At 30.2% G+C, this 18,837-nt stretch overlaps 3 protein-coding genes across 5 annotated transcripts; 2 read left to right on the top strand and 1 right to left on the bottom strand.

Annotated features, from left to right (window-relative positions):
- The first annotated feature begins 6,640 nt into the window (after positions 1-6,640).
- Positions 6,641-8,869, top strand: LOC105646910 (uncharacterized). 2 transcript variants are annotated; one of them, XM_012232864.4, is made up of 5 exons: positions 6,641-7,129; positions 7,227-7,556; positions 7,797-8,214; positions 8,348-8,479; positions 8,576-8,869. In XM_012232864.4, exons 1-5 carry the CDS (start codon positions 6,842-6,844, stop codon positions 8,680-8,682), a joined length of 1,275 nt encoding a protein of 424 aa, XP_012088254.3. In that variant the 5' UTR covers positions 6,641-6,841; the 3' UTR covers positions 8,683-8,869. The 2 variants fall into 2 exon arrangements, with proteins under 2 accessions (XP_012088254.3, XP_089579574.1); XM_089723448.1 differs by having other exon boundaries at positions 7,230-7,556.
- Positions 8,870-10,990: 2,121 nt separating this feature from the next.
- On the top strand, positions 10,991-13,287 carry LOC105646895 (uncharacterized). Of its 2 annotated transcripts, none has more exons than XM_037638691.2 (5): positions 10,991-11,455; positions 11,558-11,863; positions 12,192-12,492; positions 12,638-12,724; positions 12,882-13,287. In XM_037638691.2, exons 1-5 carry the CDS (start codon positions 11,021-11,023, stop codon positions 12,989-12,991), a joined length of 1,239 nt encoding a protein of 412 aa, XP_037494619.2. In that variant the 5' UTR covers positions 10,991-11,020; the 3' UTR covers positions 12,992-13,287. The 2 variants fall into 2 exon arrangements, with proteins under 2 accessions (XP_037494619.2, XP_012088226.2); XM_012232836.4 differs by having other exon boundaries at positions 10,998-11,455; positions 11,555-11,863.
- A 4,776-nt stretch (positions 13,288-18,063) lies between these two features.
- Positions 18,064-18,837, bottom strand: LOC105646885 (17.8 kDa class I heat shock protein). Its single transcript, XM_012232825.4, has one exon. It carries the CDS (start codon positions 18,720-18,722, stop codon positions 18,234-18,236), a length of 489 nt encoding a protein of 162 aa, XP_012088215.1. The 5' UTR covers positions 18,723-18,837; the 3' UTR covers positions 18,064-18,233.

An 18,837-nucleotide genomic window follows, 5' to 3' on the forward strand; every position in this document is an offset into this window, starting at 1 on the left:
AATAAGCCTAAAATTGAATGGAAAAAATATTTTTTTTTTATTGTTCCAAGCATAAAAACTTGGAATTCGAAATGAATTTTTTATAAAAATTTTGTTCCAAGGAGAATGCAAATTTGAAATTATCCTTATTTGTTATTAAAAAAATTTGGAATGTAAAAAATATAATTTATTTAAATTATATCCTATAAAAACTAATTTTATTGGAGTAAAATTAGTATTTAATTTCCACTCTAAACATAATAATATCAAATTTTAAGTAAAATTTATAAAAATTTATGTGGAATTCAATTATAGCAAAAGGAAAATTGATGGAGAAATGGAATTTTAATTATTGTATATTTCAATGATTAAAATTTATAACCTGCATTATTGTAAAAAAAGAGATGAGAATTTTCTTAAATGCATGATTTAGAAAATTGAGTATCCAATCACAAGATCAATCTTTGATTCTTGCAATGGTTCTGCGGCTAAAAAATAAATTTATATTTGTCATATCTTGTAAAATATTGGAAAAGTAATCCAGCTATTGAGGATCCATATGAGTATTATTTTGATGTTCAAATCAATTAAAAAACTAATTACTACTATGAAAATTTATATTTTTTGTTAAGATTAACTCCAAGTAGAAAGATCTAATATTTATATTTTTTAATTTTAGTTTCATTCAAAAAGATATGAATTCTTTCTTTCGTTAAAAAATCAACGAACTTTATTAGCTATTAATAGTAAAGTTTTATATCTCGTCCATAAGCTTATTTGTAATTTTTGATATTATTATTAATGAATTATATTTAAAAAAAAATTGTTGATAAGTGAAAAGCAGTGAGCAATTCAAGAAAAATTTTGAGGGTGATCATGTTCAAACACTTCACATCATTTTGCTTGCAAGAATCATGACAATAATCTTTAGAACACAAAATTTAGAGGAAAAGAAAATAAAAATATTTAATAGCTTTCCCTTCATTAACCTATGTTAATTAAAAATATTTAGAAAAATCACCTCTTCATTAAATAATTTGATTATTAAATTATTAGTTTAATACATAAATAATCTAGTTTATGCCCTAAGGATGTTTTATACGTATGAATGCAATGAAAATTGTATCTTATTAACTTTTCTAACCATGGAGAACTGAGGGGAGCTTGACCCTCCCGAGTTCTCAAAAACTTCTTAAATTTTTTTTTTTTTTTTTGACAATTTGGTTAACTTTTTTTTTTATTTTACCTTTAGTCTTTATTTTAGAGTTTAAGGATTTGGTCGGTAAAATTAATTGTTTTGGTAATTATTAACTGTTTTAGTAGTGTTTATATCAGGCTTTTGAATAGTTTTTCATAAAACATTAAAAGCTAAATATTACATGAGTTAACTTTTTATAAAACGATATCATAATATCTAAAAACTAATTCAAATCTTATGTTATCAAACACTATAAAAATCAGTATTTTCAAAACGTTTTACTTAAAAAGTTAACTCCACCTCTACATCTAATATTTTTTTTAATAAAAATAAACACTTCCAATGAGGTTAATTGACTAATTACACTAACCACCTAACAAGTTTATGAAACCAATGATCCAACTTGTTTTACAAAAAAAGAAAGAAAAAAGAATCATCTTAGAGTAGATTTGAGTTGCATTTAAAGATAAAGTTGGAAATAAGAAAATTGAGTGAGTGAATAGTGAAGTGTTGGGATGTTTTGACCAAATCACAAAAGGAAACCAAGCAACCATCATAACAAATAATGCAAGAAATGTCCCAATGATTGTGTCTATGCTTTAATCATTGAGACAAACCTAATTAAAGGACTCACAAGTTGGTGCTATTTGTGAGCTAAAAATTGCTTCCATGCATCAATCATCTCTTTCATGTTTCCTCTTATACCAAAATAGAGTGTGCAATTTCAAATTATTTTCCCTTGACTTTAACCAACAATTTTCATTATTTTAATAGCATAATTTAATCATATAATATGGGTAAATTAACTATTTATTTAGTTCTTCAATTTTAATCAAGATTATTATTATTATATATTTACTGTTCGGCAAAAACACCGATTTGTCCGTGAATTTTAGTTATATTAAACTATTTAGTTGTTCTATCTAAAAAAATATCATTTTAACTGTTTAAGTGAGGGACTAAATGATGATTTAATAATAAATATAAGGGATTATATATTAATATTGTATTAAATGTGAATGACTAAATAGTCAAATATTATAGAATAACTATTAGTAAAAATAGCATTTTTCTAACGAAATAACTAAATACTTTAATAGGATTAAAATTCATGGGGGAATCAATACTTTTGTTCAATAGTAGGGATGCGATAACATTTAACTAAAACTCAAGGACTAAATAAGTTAATATATATATATATATATATATAATATGATAATTATTTTTTAGAATAATATTATAAATTAATTTTGGCAATTATACTACAAATATATTTCTTTTAAATAAATAATGAAAAAGCATGTTAAATAATATGTATATATATATGGGCTAAACAATTATAGATAAAAAATAAAAATAAAGAGAAAAAAATTGTTTAGCCACTTCTAGGGTTGTGTTTCCTCCTCTATGAAAATTACAACGAGCAACTTTATGTCTTTTAATATTTATGTTGAAGCTATTGTATCCAACAGAGTTGTTGATTTTCAAAACAATACTAAGATAAGCACTGAAATTGGGTTCGGCTTATCGATTCTACTATAATTTGAAATCAGAATTCTCGAATAGATTTTAATCAATGGCTAATAAACTTAATTGGCTAAAAGTCAACTCTCTAAAGTAAAAAACTGGGGTCAAACTAGAACCCCAACTAGTCAATAATTTAAATTATCATTAGCCTTGATCTTTTTCATATATAGCTTTTACTTGTGTGTAAATGGGTCGAGCTCGAATCTCCCTAGTTCAAAATTCGGCTCGTTAGGATTTAACTCGATTCGAAATTTAACGAGTCTAGAAATTTTAGAATGAAGCTCGACTCTATAAAAGTTCAAGTTCGGTTTGTGGCTCGAATAAGCCTAAAATAATATTATAGAAGAATCGAGCTGAAAATCATTAGGCTTGAACTCTATTCGAGCTGAACGTTTTAAACTTTTTTCGAGCTGAGGTTGAATAGCTAGAAAGTCTGCTCGATTCATTTATACCCCTAGTCTTCAGTTACTCTCATCATTTATAAATATAAATTGTTCAATGTTGTTACTCGACTGTTAAGAAAACAATTGATTCTTCCAACTATAATAAAATGTTCATTAATTTGATTAAATTATCCAGTAAAAAATTGAATAGATTATTATTGCATTTATCATAAATAAGGGTAATCTTGAAAAAACATCATTAACTATTCATCGATATTATCAAAATAAATTTATATTCACGGATAAAAATATTATCCTAAAACGACTTATATTTATGAACAGAGAAAAAATGATCTTTTTCAATATCTTTAGGAATGTTTGCTTTGCTCCTAAGAAAAATTCAGGTAAATTATAGTTGTTATGTTTTTTTTTTTTTTTTTTTTTTTTTTTTTTTTTTTTGTATATCAAACATGTGACCTGATTATTGGGGATCAATGATATTCAATAGACTCATTAACCTCACAAACAAAGGAAAAAAAAATATATTGACTTGCTTTAAAGTCATGATGTAAGTTATTTCACACTCATAACCATTAATTTAAATTATCATTAGTTAACCTCAACCTTTATTCACTACTACCTTTAATTTAAAACTTCCAATTTCTCTTTATTCTCATTCATCTTAGTTGCCTCGAGATGTTCACAATTACTAATTTTTTTTATATAACCGGAAGATTTAATCCCCTCGAACCGTAGAGCGTAAATATTTTTTATCCTTCCAGTAAAGTGTGTTTCTCGATAATCGAATTTATATTCTCATCCCTATGGGCATTAAGTTCGCTTACCACCGAAATCAACAACTCATTGACATCATACCATTTTTAGCCAACCATGTGATATTGACCTAACAACATGTAAATTTTGCATGATTGGACTACCCACATCTAATAACCCCAAGTGGCTTATCTCAATACATTTCAACTTAATTTAGCTTTCCCTTTTTTTTTTCTCCACAAACATCTCCACGTTCAAGCAAAATTTCATAGTTGAGTAAAATCCTCTCAATCATAGTGACTCAAATTTTGAACTCTTGACTTTATAAGTCAAATTTATCTAAAAATATAGTCTGCTTCTATTGATTTATTCAGCCGATTACAATACTTAGAATCATTTTTCATGCATTAAAATTGAGTTTTCAATTTATATATTTGTAATTAGACTATTCATATGCTAGAATTTGAAAAAAAAGAAAGAAAATTATTTAATAAATTTGTGTCTTGATCTAGGATGGATGATGGCATGCTTAACCATATAGTGGTCAATGAATCATCTCAATGTCTATTACATGATTCTGTGTGTGCATAAGATCATATTAGTGGGACCAATATGTTCATTATGATAGAAGAATAGTAAAATTTGGAATACAAATGGGTTGGTTAATTACTTACCCTAAAATGAAACAATTATAGACACCTTCAAATCTTAATGAGATCTCAATGCATTTTGTATGATTTTCTTTATATATTGGTCATGCGGATGGGACCATTAATCATATCAAATTAATTAATTATGATAAAATTTGGAATTCTTATTCTTTAGATAAAGCGGAAAAATTTTAAATATAGGGCCAGTTTGATTTAACTATTTCAATCGGTTGATATTTAATAATGCTTGCTCATGGTTACTAATCGATGATTATTAATTATTTGTTAAAATTTTAATAACGATTTTTATGAATTGCTAAATAATCATTAAAAATATAATTATTTTTATATATTATTGTTATATTTTATACACATATATGAATATATAATTTTATTTATTTTATTATTTTAAATAATCATAAATAAATAATTGTATAAAATTTGAAAATATGAGTAATTATTTTTATAAAATTAATAAAGTCCAAAAATAATATAAATTTGAATAAGCTAATAGTTGATGGAAAAAAAAAAAATCCAAAATATAACTAGAACTTTCTTTCAACTAACAACGTCACATTAAAATCTTTACTAAAGATCTTAAGCTTAGTTGTCGAATGCATATCAATCACTAATTGTATAAAATTAGATCTATGCATCATCGAGTACATAATTTAACTCTTAAATTCGGACAAAAATAATTTTATAGCAATCTAAATTTTAAACTTGATCTTGTGATATTTTGAACTATAAATTGTTTTGCAATAATTTCACACGTCACTAAGTCAGCACCAACAACAATTTTTTAGATTTTTAACTTTTTTTATATAAAAGATCGATTTGATATATAAACATTATAGCTTTTGAAATAATAAATTTTACATTTTAACAATTTGAGGTGTTGAATGGTTGAATTTAATCCTATTTATTTTTATTTATTCATAATAATAAACATATATTTTACATTGATAATTGATAAATATTTATATACACTGAGCATATATCAATTTTTCATAAAGTCAGTTATTTGAAAATTAATCTGTAAATGAAACAACTTGCTCTTTTTTTAGATGTCAAATAATAGAAAAATGATTAGATTCTGTAATTTGATTGACCATCCCAAAATAGGCAATTACTTTTCACTTGGAACAAATTTTCCAGCAAAGAAAAACTGAAGATTGCAAATGACAAGATTTTAGGATACTGTGTTAACTACATTATTAATGACAAAAATTTAAAGGAATGGTTGGCAAATTTGAATTTCAAAATTCAATTATTTGAATTTGAAGAGATCTTTCAATTATTAGACTATTATAATAATTTTTTTTTTGTAAAATTACAATCAAATATAAATTTGTACTTGTTCTCTTTTATGTATAAACATACTTATTTTTGTAATTTACATAGAAGAGTTCTAAGTAACTTGAAAGTTAATTATTGATCTTCAAAGAAAAGCTAACGGCTTTCTTTTTTCTATTTTCATTAATATATAATTAAATTTTGTTATTTATTATTTAAATTAATTTGTGCCAAAAATATAAGCTAAATTTGAATTTTATTAATAATCATTATGTAGCCTATTTATGATTTTCGATGTGAACATATGAAGCAAATTACCTTAAAAGTTAAAATTTACTTATATACCCTTTTTAATTAAGTTGTATAAAAAATTTGAAATGAACAGTGAATAAGATTTCTAAATTAAAAGTTTATTAATATCTCAAGATTTAGCCAAAAATGGATAAAGTGACAAAAGTGTGTTAAAGAAAGAAAATTCCACAATTGCCCAATTGGGTTGGTATTACAAAGACAAATTTCAAAAAAATAATTAATCTACTAAATCAAGTTTAAAACCCAAAACCCCAATCATATATTACATGCCAAAGGTTAAAATAAACACATAATTAAGTTTTAATTATTGACAAATGGCAGGTGAGTTACATAGCAGGACAAATGTTTCCAACCAATGGGGCCACCCCACCAGTTGTTACCATATATAAATATTTATTTAATTTAAAATTTTTAAATATATTACTATAATTTTATTTTATTTATTTGTTTTGAATCTTGTCTCAATGAGACCCTGAAACCTTAATAAAAGCAGGTTGTCTTCTACATTCTCTACTGACTCTTTCTTTCTTTTTCTTTCTCTCTTTCTCTTTTTTTTCACTTTCTTTTCCTGTTGGGCCCATTAGTCTGCAAACTCATCTGGGTCATTATTAAATCTTCCTCCACCAGCAACTTTCATTTCCATCTCCACCTCTCTCTTTCTTGTTCCTTTTCTTTTCTTTTCTCTCTCTGTACCTGTAAGCTTCAAAAGATATAGAGCTGTTATGGCTGGGTCTCTTCAGGACATAGAATCTTGGCTTCCAACTGAGTTTCTTACTGAGGAAGAGTTGCTTATGGACAAAGAAAACTTTCTCAAGAACGCTGAGTTCAACCCCAGTTTTAGCTTCCCTTCTGAGTTCCCTTACGAGTTTGACTCGTTTGGTTCCTCTTCGTCTCTCAGCTCGCCGGACGAATCTGTTATTGGCTCAACTGAAACAGAGAGCAGTAACGAGGACGATTTCTTAGCTGGGTTAACCCGGCGTTTGACTCAGCAAATCACTGTGAAGTCTCAGGTAAGTCTTCACTCGTTTTTTTTTTTTTTTTTCTGACTTTTTGTTCGCTACTTGAATGGTCTACAAGTGGGTTTTGACGTGTTTCTTGGTTTAATAGAAGAAGACGGTCATGGCTGGGTCACCTGAATCAACACTGAGTGGAATCGGAAGCTGGTCTGTTTCAAGCAACGGAAGCCCAAACGGTGTGTTGTCACCGCCAACGACGCCATTTGGGGCTAAAAATGATACGTGGGATCTGATATACGCAGCTGCTGGTCAAGTTGCGAGGTTAAAAATGAGCAATGAAGGCAATAAGTACAGTAATCAACAAGGGAGAGGATTATTGTGTCCTCTCAGGAGCCAAAATCCAGAAACAGCACTGAAATATCAGAATACTGGGTTTTACTCGAGCCAGTGCTATGGCCACTCTGTTCCTCAAATGAATCAGGTACTATAAATGAGCTAAAAAAACACACCCTCTGTTTGAGGGTAATATGGGTGTGGTCTGTTTGGTCACCAAGAAATGAAGAAAAATGAAAATGATGATTTCAGTTCTAATTAGGTAAAATTTTAAACTAGACTAATTTAAACAAAATGGGTTTTGGATTTTGTGACTTGAAAGTGGATTTGGTTTGTCTCAACTTTTTAGATAGGCTAATGGGTCTAAGTGTCTCCTCTGTCTTTGCAGTACCATTGTCAAGCGAGGCAAGAACAGATGCTGAAACAACAGTGTCCTTCTATTTGGGGCAAACAGCAAGTGAAAGTAGGCTGGCAAGCCCAGAGCCAACCCCAGCACCACCACTCTCTGCAGCAGCACCAACTCCTTCAACCTCAGCACCACCACCAGCAACAGCAGATGCAGAACAGAAACAGAGGAGTTTGCTGCGAACATGGAAGATGCGCGCATCCAGTAGCTCTACCTCAGTCTGCTTGGCCTTCTCTTCAAAAGCAGAACCACCATCAACAACAACAGCAACAATCCGGTACTAATTCCGGCATGAGAGCAGTTTTTCTTGGTGGATCTGGTGTTAAAAAAGAATGTGCAGGGACTGGTGTTTTCTTGCCTCGCAGATACGGAAACCCAACTGAGTCGAAGAAAAAATCTGGTAATTATATCTAAAACGCAATTTAATTTCTGGGTTCTTTCCAAATCTTTGTTTTAATTTATGGGTAATCTTCAAATTTCTGTTTTGGAACTATTTTGACCTTTTCTGGAATTTCCTTTTTGTATTTCTTTAGCTTGCTCTACAGTTCTGCTACCAGCAAAGGTTGTTCAAGCTCTAAATTTGAACTTTGAAGATGTGAACATTAAGGGCCGCACTCATAACCAGACACAGCCTTGCTTCAATAGTTCTTTGGCCTCTGACTATGGTAAAAAAAAATAAAAAAAAGCTGAAGAAAGTATTTCAATTGATTTTATTAATTAACTAGAGTAATTTAACTTATCAGAGTATCTTTTCTTTATAGATGCATTTATGGCAAGAAGGAATGCACTTTTGGCGCAGCAGAAGAGAAATATACGTGCAGAGGGTGTGCTCAATCATGAAATCTTGCCTCAAGAATGGACATATTGAGCGAGGAAAAAGCAAATTAATGCTGGTTTTTGTTGGAAAAAGAAAAAGCCAAGTTTAGAGGTAGTAGAAGAAGAAGAAGAAGAAGAAGCAGAAGGAATATATAAATAGGGTTTTTATGGGATTTGGTTTTTAATTATATAGGAAAAGGAATTCAAGAGAAGTTGAATAAGAAATCCATGTTTTTTAATTTTTGGAGGAAGTTTGAATCAGCTTTTTAGATGAAGAAAAGGAAGTGGATATACTAGTAGTGGTAGTAATATTAGTAGTAGTAGAGGAGGAAAAGTTGGTATTTTTATATATTGTAATAAAAGGGAATATATGGTTTTTAGGCCTTTTTAAGTTTTTGATTTTGGAGGCATAATCTTTTGTTTATGATATTTTATTTAATTATAGGGAAGATGATTAGGAGGTTAAATGATTTTGAAATGGGAAGGTTTGTTCTTGAAGAATCCACAAACCTTCTATGCTTGTAAGTTGTAATGTCCTATGGCAGTTACAAGAAATTCTAATAAGAAAAAGCTTTTTTTTTTATTTATTCTGTTCTGTTAAAGTCTCTGCTTGTCTTGCTAAATGTCACTAAATACTAATATTCTTCTATCATAAAACTGAATGATGCTCTTTGAGGGAAGCTTTTTCTGCAGAAACCAAACCAGAACACTTGAATCTTTTTGCTTTTTGAATGATTTTTGCCCTTATTCCTCTGGAATTTTGATTAATATCAAGAATTAAATTATGGGATTAAGGTAATTTTGAACATCTTTTGAACGAAGACAACTTTAATGAAATTTATATAACAAGCTTTCTTCTTAATTTGTCAAATTAGTGAAAATTATTATCATTTATAAGACTTCAATTCGAGATTTACTCTTAATTTATAAATTGGTGAGAATTCTTTTCGAGATTTTTATTTCTCACTCTTTATATAAGTGACAAGATTAATCGAACTACACCATTTTAAGGTTTTTATTATTGTTGAGAAGATTTGAATTCAAGATTTCTCCTCATCTTTCAAATAAAGATTCAACTTTTTATTATTGTTGAAAATACTTAATTCGAGATTTTTCTTCATATCTGACATAAAAAAGAAGACTAATCAAATTACACTGGATACAACTCTTTATTGATTTTAAATTTAAAATTAAAGTGTATGCTTTTACTCTCAAAGTGTAAATCTTGGGTCCCCTTAATCTTACATACTTACACTTGTAGTCCATTAAGAGTTGGGAAGTGTAGTCTTGAAGAAATGGCTAAAGGATTTGCAAGTCCTCATTTGAAAGAGTACAATTGGATCAAATTTGAACAATTAAATTTAAATTTATGAAGCTCTAACTTTGTCGTTTAATAGATAAGCTGCCGTATCAATTAAATTGAACAGGGAGGGCAAATTCTGTTTTAAGAACAAAGGGTACTTTGTGGTGAGGGCAAATGTAATATTGCAGGCTAAAGCTACATTATTTATTATTTAACATGAAAAGGGGAAGGAATTGGACAAAGGAAAATGCTTGAGCGTGAAGCAGCAGTAATTACTTTCTTTAAATTAATGGTTATGATGTTTTCTTTAAATTTACTTTCACCTATATGCCCCACTTACACATGGCATGTATAGAATTTTTAAAATCAATTTTTTTTTTATTTTTTATATTTTCGATGGTAAATAAATTGAAGTATTTATAAATTAATAGATATGTAATGTTAAAAAATTCATTCGATAAACTTAAAAAAATACAAATTCTACAGCAATAATTTTTTTATATAATACTTTTAATTTAGTCAAACTATTATTTTTATTATTTATATAATATTTAATAATATGACATTTATATTAATAGTTTAAGTTTAAGAGAATGAATTATTAACTATTAACTTTTTTAACGAAATACTTAATTTATAACATGCAATTAATAAGACAACTATTTTAATTACTAATACAACTAATTTCGTCTAAAGAACTCTAGAATCTATTTAAAATGAGTCAAATTGTAATTTGAAACGCCCTTTCCTCTTCGTATTTTTATATGCAAAAATTTTTTGTGAAAAAATAAATATATATTTTAATTAGGAAAAAAAAAAGATGTAAGTGAAAAATAATTATTTTATTTATATTTAAATAAAACTGAAATGTTAAATTATAATAATTAATTATAGTTCCGCCATTTTCTGGACATAACACCACTGCATGGTCAAAAATACAGAAAAAGCAGGAAAAATGACGTGCTTCCCACATGAACATGGGTGGAGCCGTGGAGTGGAGTTCCACAAAATAATTATTTTTGCTTTTTCTTTTCTTTCTTTCTTTTTTTTTTTTTTTTTTAATTATGACATTAATATTAATTAATTAATGTTTTCTCTGCATCGCTCTTCTTTGGGCCACCGCCTGCAAACCCAGCAAACCTCACCTGAATCCATTATTAAAACCTTCCCCACCACCATATTCCTCAGTTCTCATTTCCCTTTCTTTTTTTCTCTCTATACATATAGCTTTAAATGGATTTGTGGGTGTAATATTTGTGTCTTCTCAACACGTATAATATTGGCTTGCAACTGGATTTTTGCAGAGGAAAAGCTTGTAGCCATGGATAACTCTAAAGAAAATGGATTTGACGCTGAGTTTGATTCCAGTTTGAGCTTCCCAGCTGAGTTCCCTTACGAGTTTGCCTCGTTCGGTTCTTCTTCTGATGTTGGCTCTAGTGAGACGGAGAGCAGCGACGAGGATGATTTTCTAGCTGGCTTGGCTCGGCGCTTGACTCAGCAAATCGGTGGTGAGCCTATTAAGGTAGACTTCGACTACATGCGCTTCTCTTTTACATTTTTGTGTCTTAGACTGAAAAAAAAGAGTGTTTGATGTGTTTCGCTTATATATTTAACTCGATAGAAGAAGTGGGTCATGGCCGGGTCACCCGAGTCGACACTTAGTGGAATTGGGTGTTGGTCAGCTTCGAGCAACGGCAGCCCAAACGGCGAGTTGTCACCTCCAACGACCCCATTTGCAGCAAAAAACGATTCATGGGAATTAATATATGAAGCTGCTGGTCGTATTGATAGGTTAAAGATGAGCAATGAAGGCGACAAGAACTGTAACTATCAAGGAAGGGGATTGCTGGGTTATGCTGCAGGGAAAATTCAGATAACTGGGTTTTCCTCAAGCAAGAGTTCTGGTCACACTGTTCCGCACTTGAATCAGGTAATTAAACTGCCCAGTTTAGAGGAATCTTTAATTAACCTTTGGTTGGCTTGGCTATCGAGAAAAAGAAGTAATAGGAGAGGAAAATTAGGAAAAAAAAAGAAAAACTAGGTCTGAGTTTGTTCAGAGTAAAATCGGAATCTTTGTTTGGTTTAACAAGTGAGCGTTAATGCTTACGTCGCCCTGACTCTGTTTGGCTATCTAGAAAGGAAAAGAAACCATCGAAGAAAATGATTTTTAGGGTAACTGAGTAGTATGGATTTAAATGAATAGTGTGGCTTTCCTTTTCTTTTGTGGTGATGGGTTTTATCGGTTCTCTCTTTTGCAGTATCAGAATCAAGTTAGGCAAAACCAGGTGGTAATGAATCCCCAGCTGCAAGCTCAGCCCTGGCAAGGCCACCAAATACGAAGCAGAGTGCATCCCCTGGGTCTGCCACAGTCGGCTTGGCCATCCCTTCAAGTTCAATCAAATCAGCACCAGAACCAACACCATCAGCAATCACACCACTCTAGTTCATGCAAGAAAACTCCTTTTCTTGGTGGCTTTAGTGCGAAAAGAGAGTGTACTGGCACTGGCGTTTTCTTGCCTCGCAGATATGCGAATTCTTCCGACTGTAACAAGAAATCAGGTATCATCTAGTTTTGTCCTTTAGGGTTAATTTAGTTTCTCTGCTTGATAGTATTTGCCCCTGATTTTATCCTATTGTTTGAGCAAATGAATTACTATTACCCATATATTAACATGATGCTTATTAATTTTTCTTGCATCCACAGGCAAGGTTGTTCAGGCTCAAAAATCTAACCTTGAGCACATGAACATACAGAATCACGCCCTTAATAGTGGATTTGCGTCTCATCATGGTAAGCAAGTCCTTAATTTGATCCTTCTTTTTGTTTTTTAATTTATTTGTGCATTAGAGGAGACTGGAATCTGTAATTTGGGAGGGCCTTGATTTGAACTGTTTATGTTTCTGTACATTTTGCAATGTTGTGAGACTTATAAGGGTTGTTTTTGCAGATGCTATGATGGCGAGAAGAAATGCTCTAATGTCAAAGCAGAAAAGAAATTTAAGCCATGAGAGTGTGCTTAATCATGAAATAGTTCTACCTCAAGAGTGGATATATTGACCCAAGATTCATGTATAAGGTAGAAGCAAGCATACAGGCAGTAGATCCATAGGGTTTTATGGAGTTTGGTTTTGCAAGAAGAAAACAGAAAAGGGTTCAGGAGTGGATGTAATTTACAGGAAATAAAGGCAATAAACCCTGGTTTTTTGGGAGAAGTTTGCATCAGTTTGTTAAGAAGGAAAATAGCTAGAAAAGCACAAATAGAAGAAGGATATGTATTTAATTTATTGTAATGGTAACTAATAAGAGGGTTATGCCCTCATTTTCTTAATATTATTTATTTTTTGGTTGTGAAATGAGTTGGTGCTTTATTTATTTAAATGACTGGGTATAATCTGTATTTATCATATTTGTTAAAAAAATTTTTTCTTGTTTTTTTTTTTTTTTTTTTTTTTTTTTTTATAATAAAAATTTTTCTTGTTGGTATCATCCCACCATGGCAGTTGAATCACAAGGGATACAAAATGAAAGCTATCAAGAAGCAGTTCAGTGATAGTGTAGGAAATTGCTATTTCTTTTTATTAGTTTATTGTTTTGCCTTGTATTAATGTTCTTATTTAATAAAAAAAATATAAAAATTATACAAAAAGATTTAATAATACTACGGGAGTAAAACATAAAGAAAAAATTAATCTATTTTTAAAAATATAAAAACGAACTAATTATATTTTTTAAATCGTAGAACTCGTATTATAATTTAATTTTGTTTTCCATGGACGTATAAAAAAGGAAAAGGAAAAATATATCACAGATGTAAACCACTAACTAGACTTGAGAAGTGTACCATTGAAGAAAAGTCAACAAAAATTAAATTCAAAAAATGCATGTCGCCTGAAACTTGTTGAGCTCCAGTTTGTCCTTTAATATCTAACCTTACCTACCAACCGAATTTATCAAGGACCATGACAAAATTGCCAATTTAAATTTGTGTTTTTTTTTTTTTTTTTATTTTTCAAAATAAGTCTCGACACTCTTCCCTATCTCCACCGATAGTTTTGAATTTGAATATTTGATAGATGAAAAGTGACCTTCTATTTCCATCTACTTTTAATTTAGATATATATATTTTATAATAATTATTTTTTTTTTTAAATATTTATATCAGTATGTTCGTATCGTGTCGTACTGTCAACTGCATCTTGTCCTTTTACTCTCAACTTTGAAGGCAAAAGTTATTTATTAAATTATATCCTAATTAGCATCTAATGACTTATGAGTCCTTTATAGAACAGAGATGAAAGAAAAGTTAAAAGGGGATGTTGGGGGTAGGGAGGGAAATTGCTTCGAGGCGAAGGAGTAGAAGTATTGGTGGATAGTTGATCAGTGATTAAGGAGATATGACTTGGCATTGTTTTTTCAGTTTTGTGATTGGGACCATATGGGCTTACGTGGATTTGGGTCTGGGTAGTGGGTCCTATTTGATATTGTTTTGTTTTCCCTGTTGCTCCTTTTTTGTCCGAAAACCAAGTAAATAGCTAATGCAAAGACATCTTTGGTAGTTGTGGTTTGGTGCTCTGTGAACTCAAATTTCGTTGACTTGGTCAACTCCCTCTACTTTAAATTTTATGGATTTAATTAATTGTAATAAGTTATAATTGTTAGAATAATTATAAAAAAAACAACCTCCTGCACAGTTACACATCCCTAGCATGTGATGTGAGTTGGCATGAGACCAGAGCATGAAACCGAAAAAAAAAAAAAAAAGTCAAACTTTTCATTTTGTTTTTAATTAATTTTATTTTATATACAAAAATAATCTTTATAAACATCCATATTCACTTCTTGAATTTTAAAAATTTTAGAAACTATAAATCCGGTGAATACATAAATTTACCCTAAATTTTATTTTTTTAATTTTATGACACTTTCTTTTAATTTGAACCATTAAAATTGTCTTTGCTCTTGTTTGTATTTTCGTTAGTGATAGACTACTTATACGTTACGCCGCAATATATTTGAAGTACAAAAACAATGGATAGAGGTAGCTAGTTAGTGTTAGTGAGTAATCAACTATTATTAAGCTAAATCCTTATTTATTTTTTTATTTCTCAACTGAGGTAGGCTTTATCCAGTTCCTGCGGAACAAATCAAGCCAACACCCTCCATTTCAATGGTTGAATAAATTAATTATCACTAAACCCAAATTAAAAATTACTAATTTTAATTCTTATTTGCTAATGATTTCAGACAAAAATTAAATAGAACAAACAATAAAAATGGTCAAAGTGTTTGTTGTCCTAAAATCCTAGTTTCAATATCCTTCCAATGATTTACACCTAGATGCAAAAATATTGTATGATTGTACTTTTTACTATCATAGATATGTTCAAGAGTATGAAATTTCTCATATAAGTTTTAATGCTCCATGCATAAGTCAGATGCTAACCGTTAGGTGGGTTGTTAATTATTTTGGGCATCTTCAGTGAAATTAAAATAATGTTTTAGCAGTCGTTAGCTATTCGATAAAATTTATTGTTTTAGTAATGGTTAGCTATTCTAATAGCTGAAAGCTATTTAACAAGTGTTTCGTGAAATGTTAATAGGAATAACGTTTCATGACACTAGTATACAGGGATAGATTCAAAAAATCTAATTAGTGAAGGGCAATACATGAAAATAATAATTCAGCGAGGTAAAAGGCAAAAATTTAGTGGAGTAAATATAAATTAAAATAATTATATACACTAACAACTAAAGAACCATAAACTAAACTGTAAAAAACCAGTAAGGACAAGTACCCCATTGCCTCCACTATAGATCCGTCTTATCTTGTATAAACGCTACTGTTTCAAATATTATAAGTAATAAAATTATTATTTTGACTCAAAATTAGTATCGAACATAGCCTTTGTATTTGTAGGAATAATACATAATTTTTATTTGGAACTTGATCACAATATATAATTTATCAAAAATTAAGCTTTTACATTAATTTTAATTGAAACTTCCAAATTACTAAATTAAAATATATGGATCAAATTACTAAATTAAAATATAGGTAATATCCAAAATTGAGAGAAGATCGGTTATAAGCTCGTCTTATTGTTTGTCTCTCACGACTCAAAACGGTCATATTTGTAATATTATTAAATTTTAAGTTTCTAATTCTATATTTGGAATGTTCATTTGAGGACATATGTCGAAATTGGATGACTTCATTTTTTCATTATCAAATCAAATGAACGTGTCATGCAGTGTACCCTAAAGTCTCATCTTCAATTAATTTTATATATAGATCAAGAACCGTATTCTATGATTGATGGGTACAACAAAATTTTAATCTTTTGATTAAATCCTAATTAATAACTTTAGTGGATATTACTTCAGAAAAAAGTCTAAATTTGAAAAAAAAAAAAAAAGTTAGTATAAGATTAGGTAAATGTTGGTTCCATAATTGAGGTTCCAAATCAAATTCATTGGTTCATGCATAAAAAAAGATCCTTTATTTGCTATTTAAGAAATTGAAAATTTCACTATTTCTCCTAATTATATGTGAAATTGGCTTGTAAGCAACTAAAATTAACAACTAATCAAAGGGTGGAGAGCTTAAATTTAGGAGTTGTCACCACATGGGGGGTTTTAAATTCTTTAATTAAACACTTGTGTGACCTCATGAGTGATGTTTATTGAGATTCTTTCTACTTAATTTGTTTTCTCCATTATTCCTTCCATTAATTAGGCCTTCAATTAGTGAACTCTTTATCCCTTAACGATAAGATTTGGTTCGGAAACAATTTTTGAACTAGCTTTTACAATTCTGATCAAAGAAAAAAATTATCTCTGTTGATTGTACTGTTCAATAATATAATTTTTAAAGTTTTAAAGAAGTTTTTATGAAACGTTAAACACTCTAAAGATTAGTGTTTTATAAAAATTAATTATATTTTTTTGACAGTTACCCATTATTTTTTTTCCCTGAATTCAACTAATTAAACCACTAATATCCAATTATAAACTGAATTCGGATGTGTTTTACCATTTTAACATAAACTCAGTTTTTAACACTGGGTGTGGATGTGTATACATATATGTATATACTATGAAGGAAATATGAATGGCCTGCATGGGACAAACCAATGAGGAGATTCATTGCTTGTAGGGTTGAATGATGCCTTGGTGCTATGATTCTCAACAGTGTAGGCAGCGTGCTTGGTAGCAATCATGTTAGCCTTCTCTTTGCAACTATATATAAATTAACAAATATATAAACATTTTTAAAAAATCTAGCTCATTGAGGGCCCTTAACAACTAGATGCTAATTTTTATAAATTACTGAATATAAAACAATTTATTGAATTAAACAGAGAATTGACATTTGGCACAGAGAGGAATATAAATATCGCAAATGTCAATGGTTGATCATGACAATTATCATAGATGGTACAAATGATTTTCTTTTCTTTAATTTCATTTGTAGATATTTAAATAAAATAAAAATGAAAATTTGTGAAATTTTTTTTCATCCACGTATGGAGGAGATTCCATTCTTCCAATTAGGGGTATAAATGAATTCAATCGAGGTTAAATTTATCAGGTTCAGCTGGATGCTCAAATTATATATATATAAAAAAATTTGATAAAGCTTGATAAGTTTTCGAGTGGAACATCATGAGACTCAAGATTCATTTGGTTGGATCTTGAGCTTGACTTCAGCTAATTTTTTTGAACTTTTTTCGAGACCGAGCTCGAATAGCTGACAAGCTAGTTCGACTCATTTACGCCTCCTGCTTCTAACAGCCATTCATAATTCTGGTTCATGGGCGGTTGCAGTGGGCTAACTACAGGCTACCTCTGATACTACTGGGCTAAGTTTGGCTGGTTCAAGATTCAAGGTCTGAAGAGCAAAGGCTACAGATAGGTTAGGCAGCTTAAAGAAACACTACACAAAAGCCCATTTATGCTAACCGAAGGACTCGTGCTCCAGCTCTTGCCATTGGGCATCTGGCCCAATATGCAAGCCACTCTCGCCGGGACTTAGGTTAAGTGATTAAAAAAAAAAAAAAATGCTGGATTGCTGCTTAGATTAACTAATTTTAAGAATTTTCACTGTAAAATGAAACTAAGATTAACAATTAAAAGAAAAACTTACATTTTATTAACGAAAACTCAGATTACATAATAAAAACAGCAACTCCATAAGGAAACAAGCTCACAACAACAAACCCATTACACACATCTATTTATTTTATTGGATGGATGGGTACCATTTAGACTTAGACACACTCAAACATAACTAAAAGTTTCAACCAGAAATCTCAATAGCCTTAACGTCCGGTTTCTTGACTTCCACTTTAGGCACTGTCACAGTCAAGACTCCATTTTCCATGCTAGCCTTAACCTCATTAACCTTTGCATTCTCTGGTAGCCTAAACCTTCTCAAGAACTTACCACTTGACCTTTCAACTCTATGCCACTTATCATTCTTTTCTTCTTTCTCTTTGCTTCTCTCTCCGCTTATCTGCAAGACCCTACCTTCCTCTATCTCCACTTTCACTTCCTCTTTCTTTAGCCCTGGAAGATCAGCCTTGAATACATGAGCTTCTGGTGTTTCTTTCCAGTCTATGCGGGTGTTGGCAAACGCTGCCGTTTCGTTCAATAACTCAGAACGAGGAGCAGAAAGAGCAGTGCTTGTGAAAGGGAAGTCCTGAAATGGATCCCAGATATCGAGAGAGAAGGGATCGAAAATGTTGGTTCTCCGGCCACCGAAGAGGGTGCTTGGAATCAGAGACATTCTCTTGATTGGTTTTTGGAGAAGATCAAAGATCGGTGAGAGAAAGTTTCTTGGTTTAGTGTGTTTCTTTTGTTCGTGTGCTTTGAAGGGCTAATGGAAGGACATATTTATAGTG

This window comes from Jatropha curcas, chromosome 6 (genome assembly GCF_041381405.1).
Source record: "Jatropha curcas cultivar XTBG-Jc1 chromosome 6, XTBG_Jcur_1.0, whole genome shotgun sequence".
Lineage (NCBI taxonomy): Eukaryota > Viridiplantae > Streptophyta > Magnoliopsida > Malpighiales > Euphorbiaceae > Jatropha > Jatropha curcas.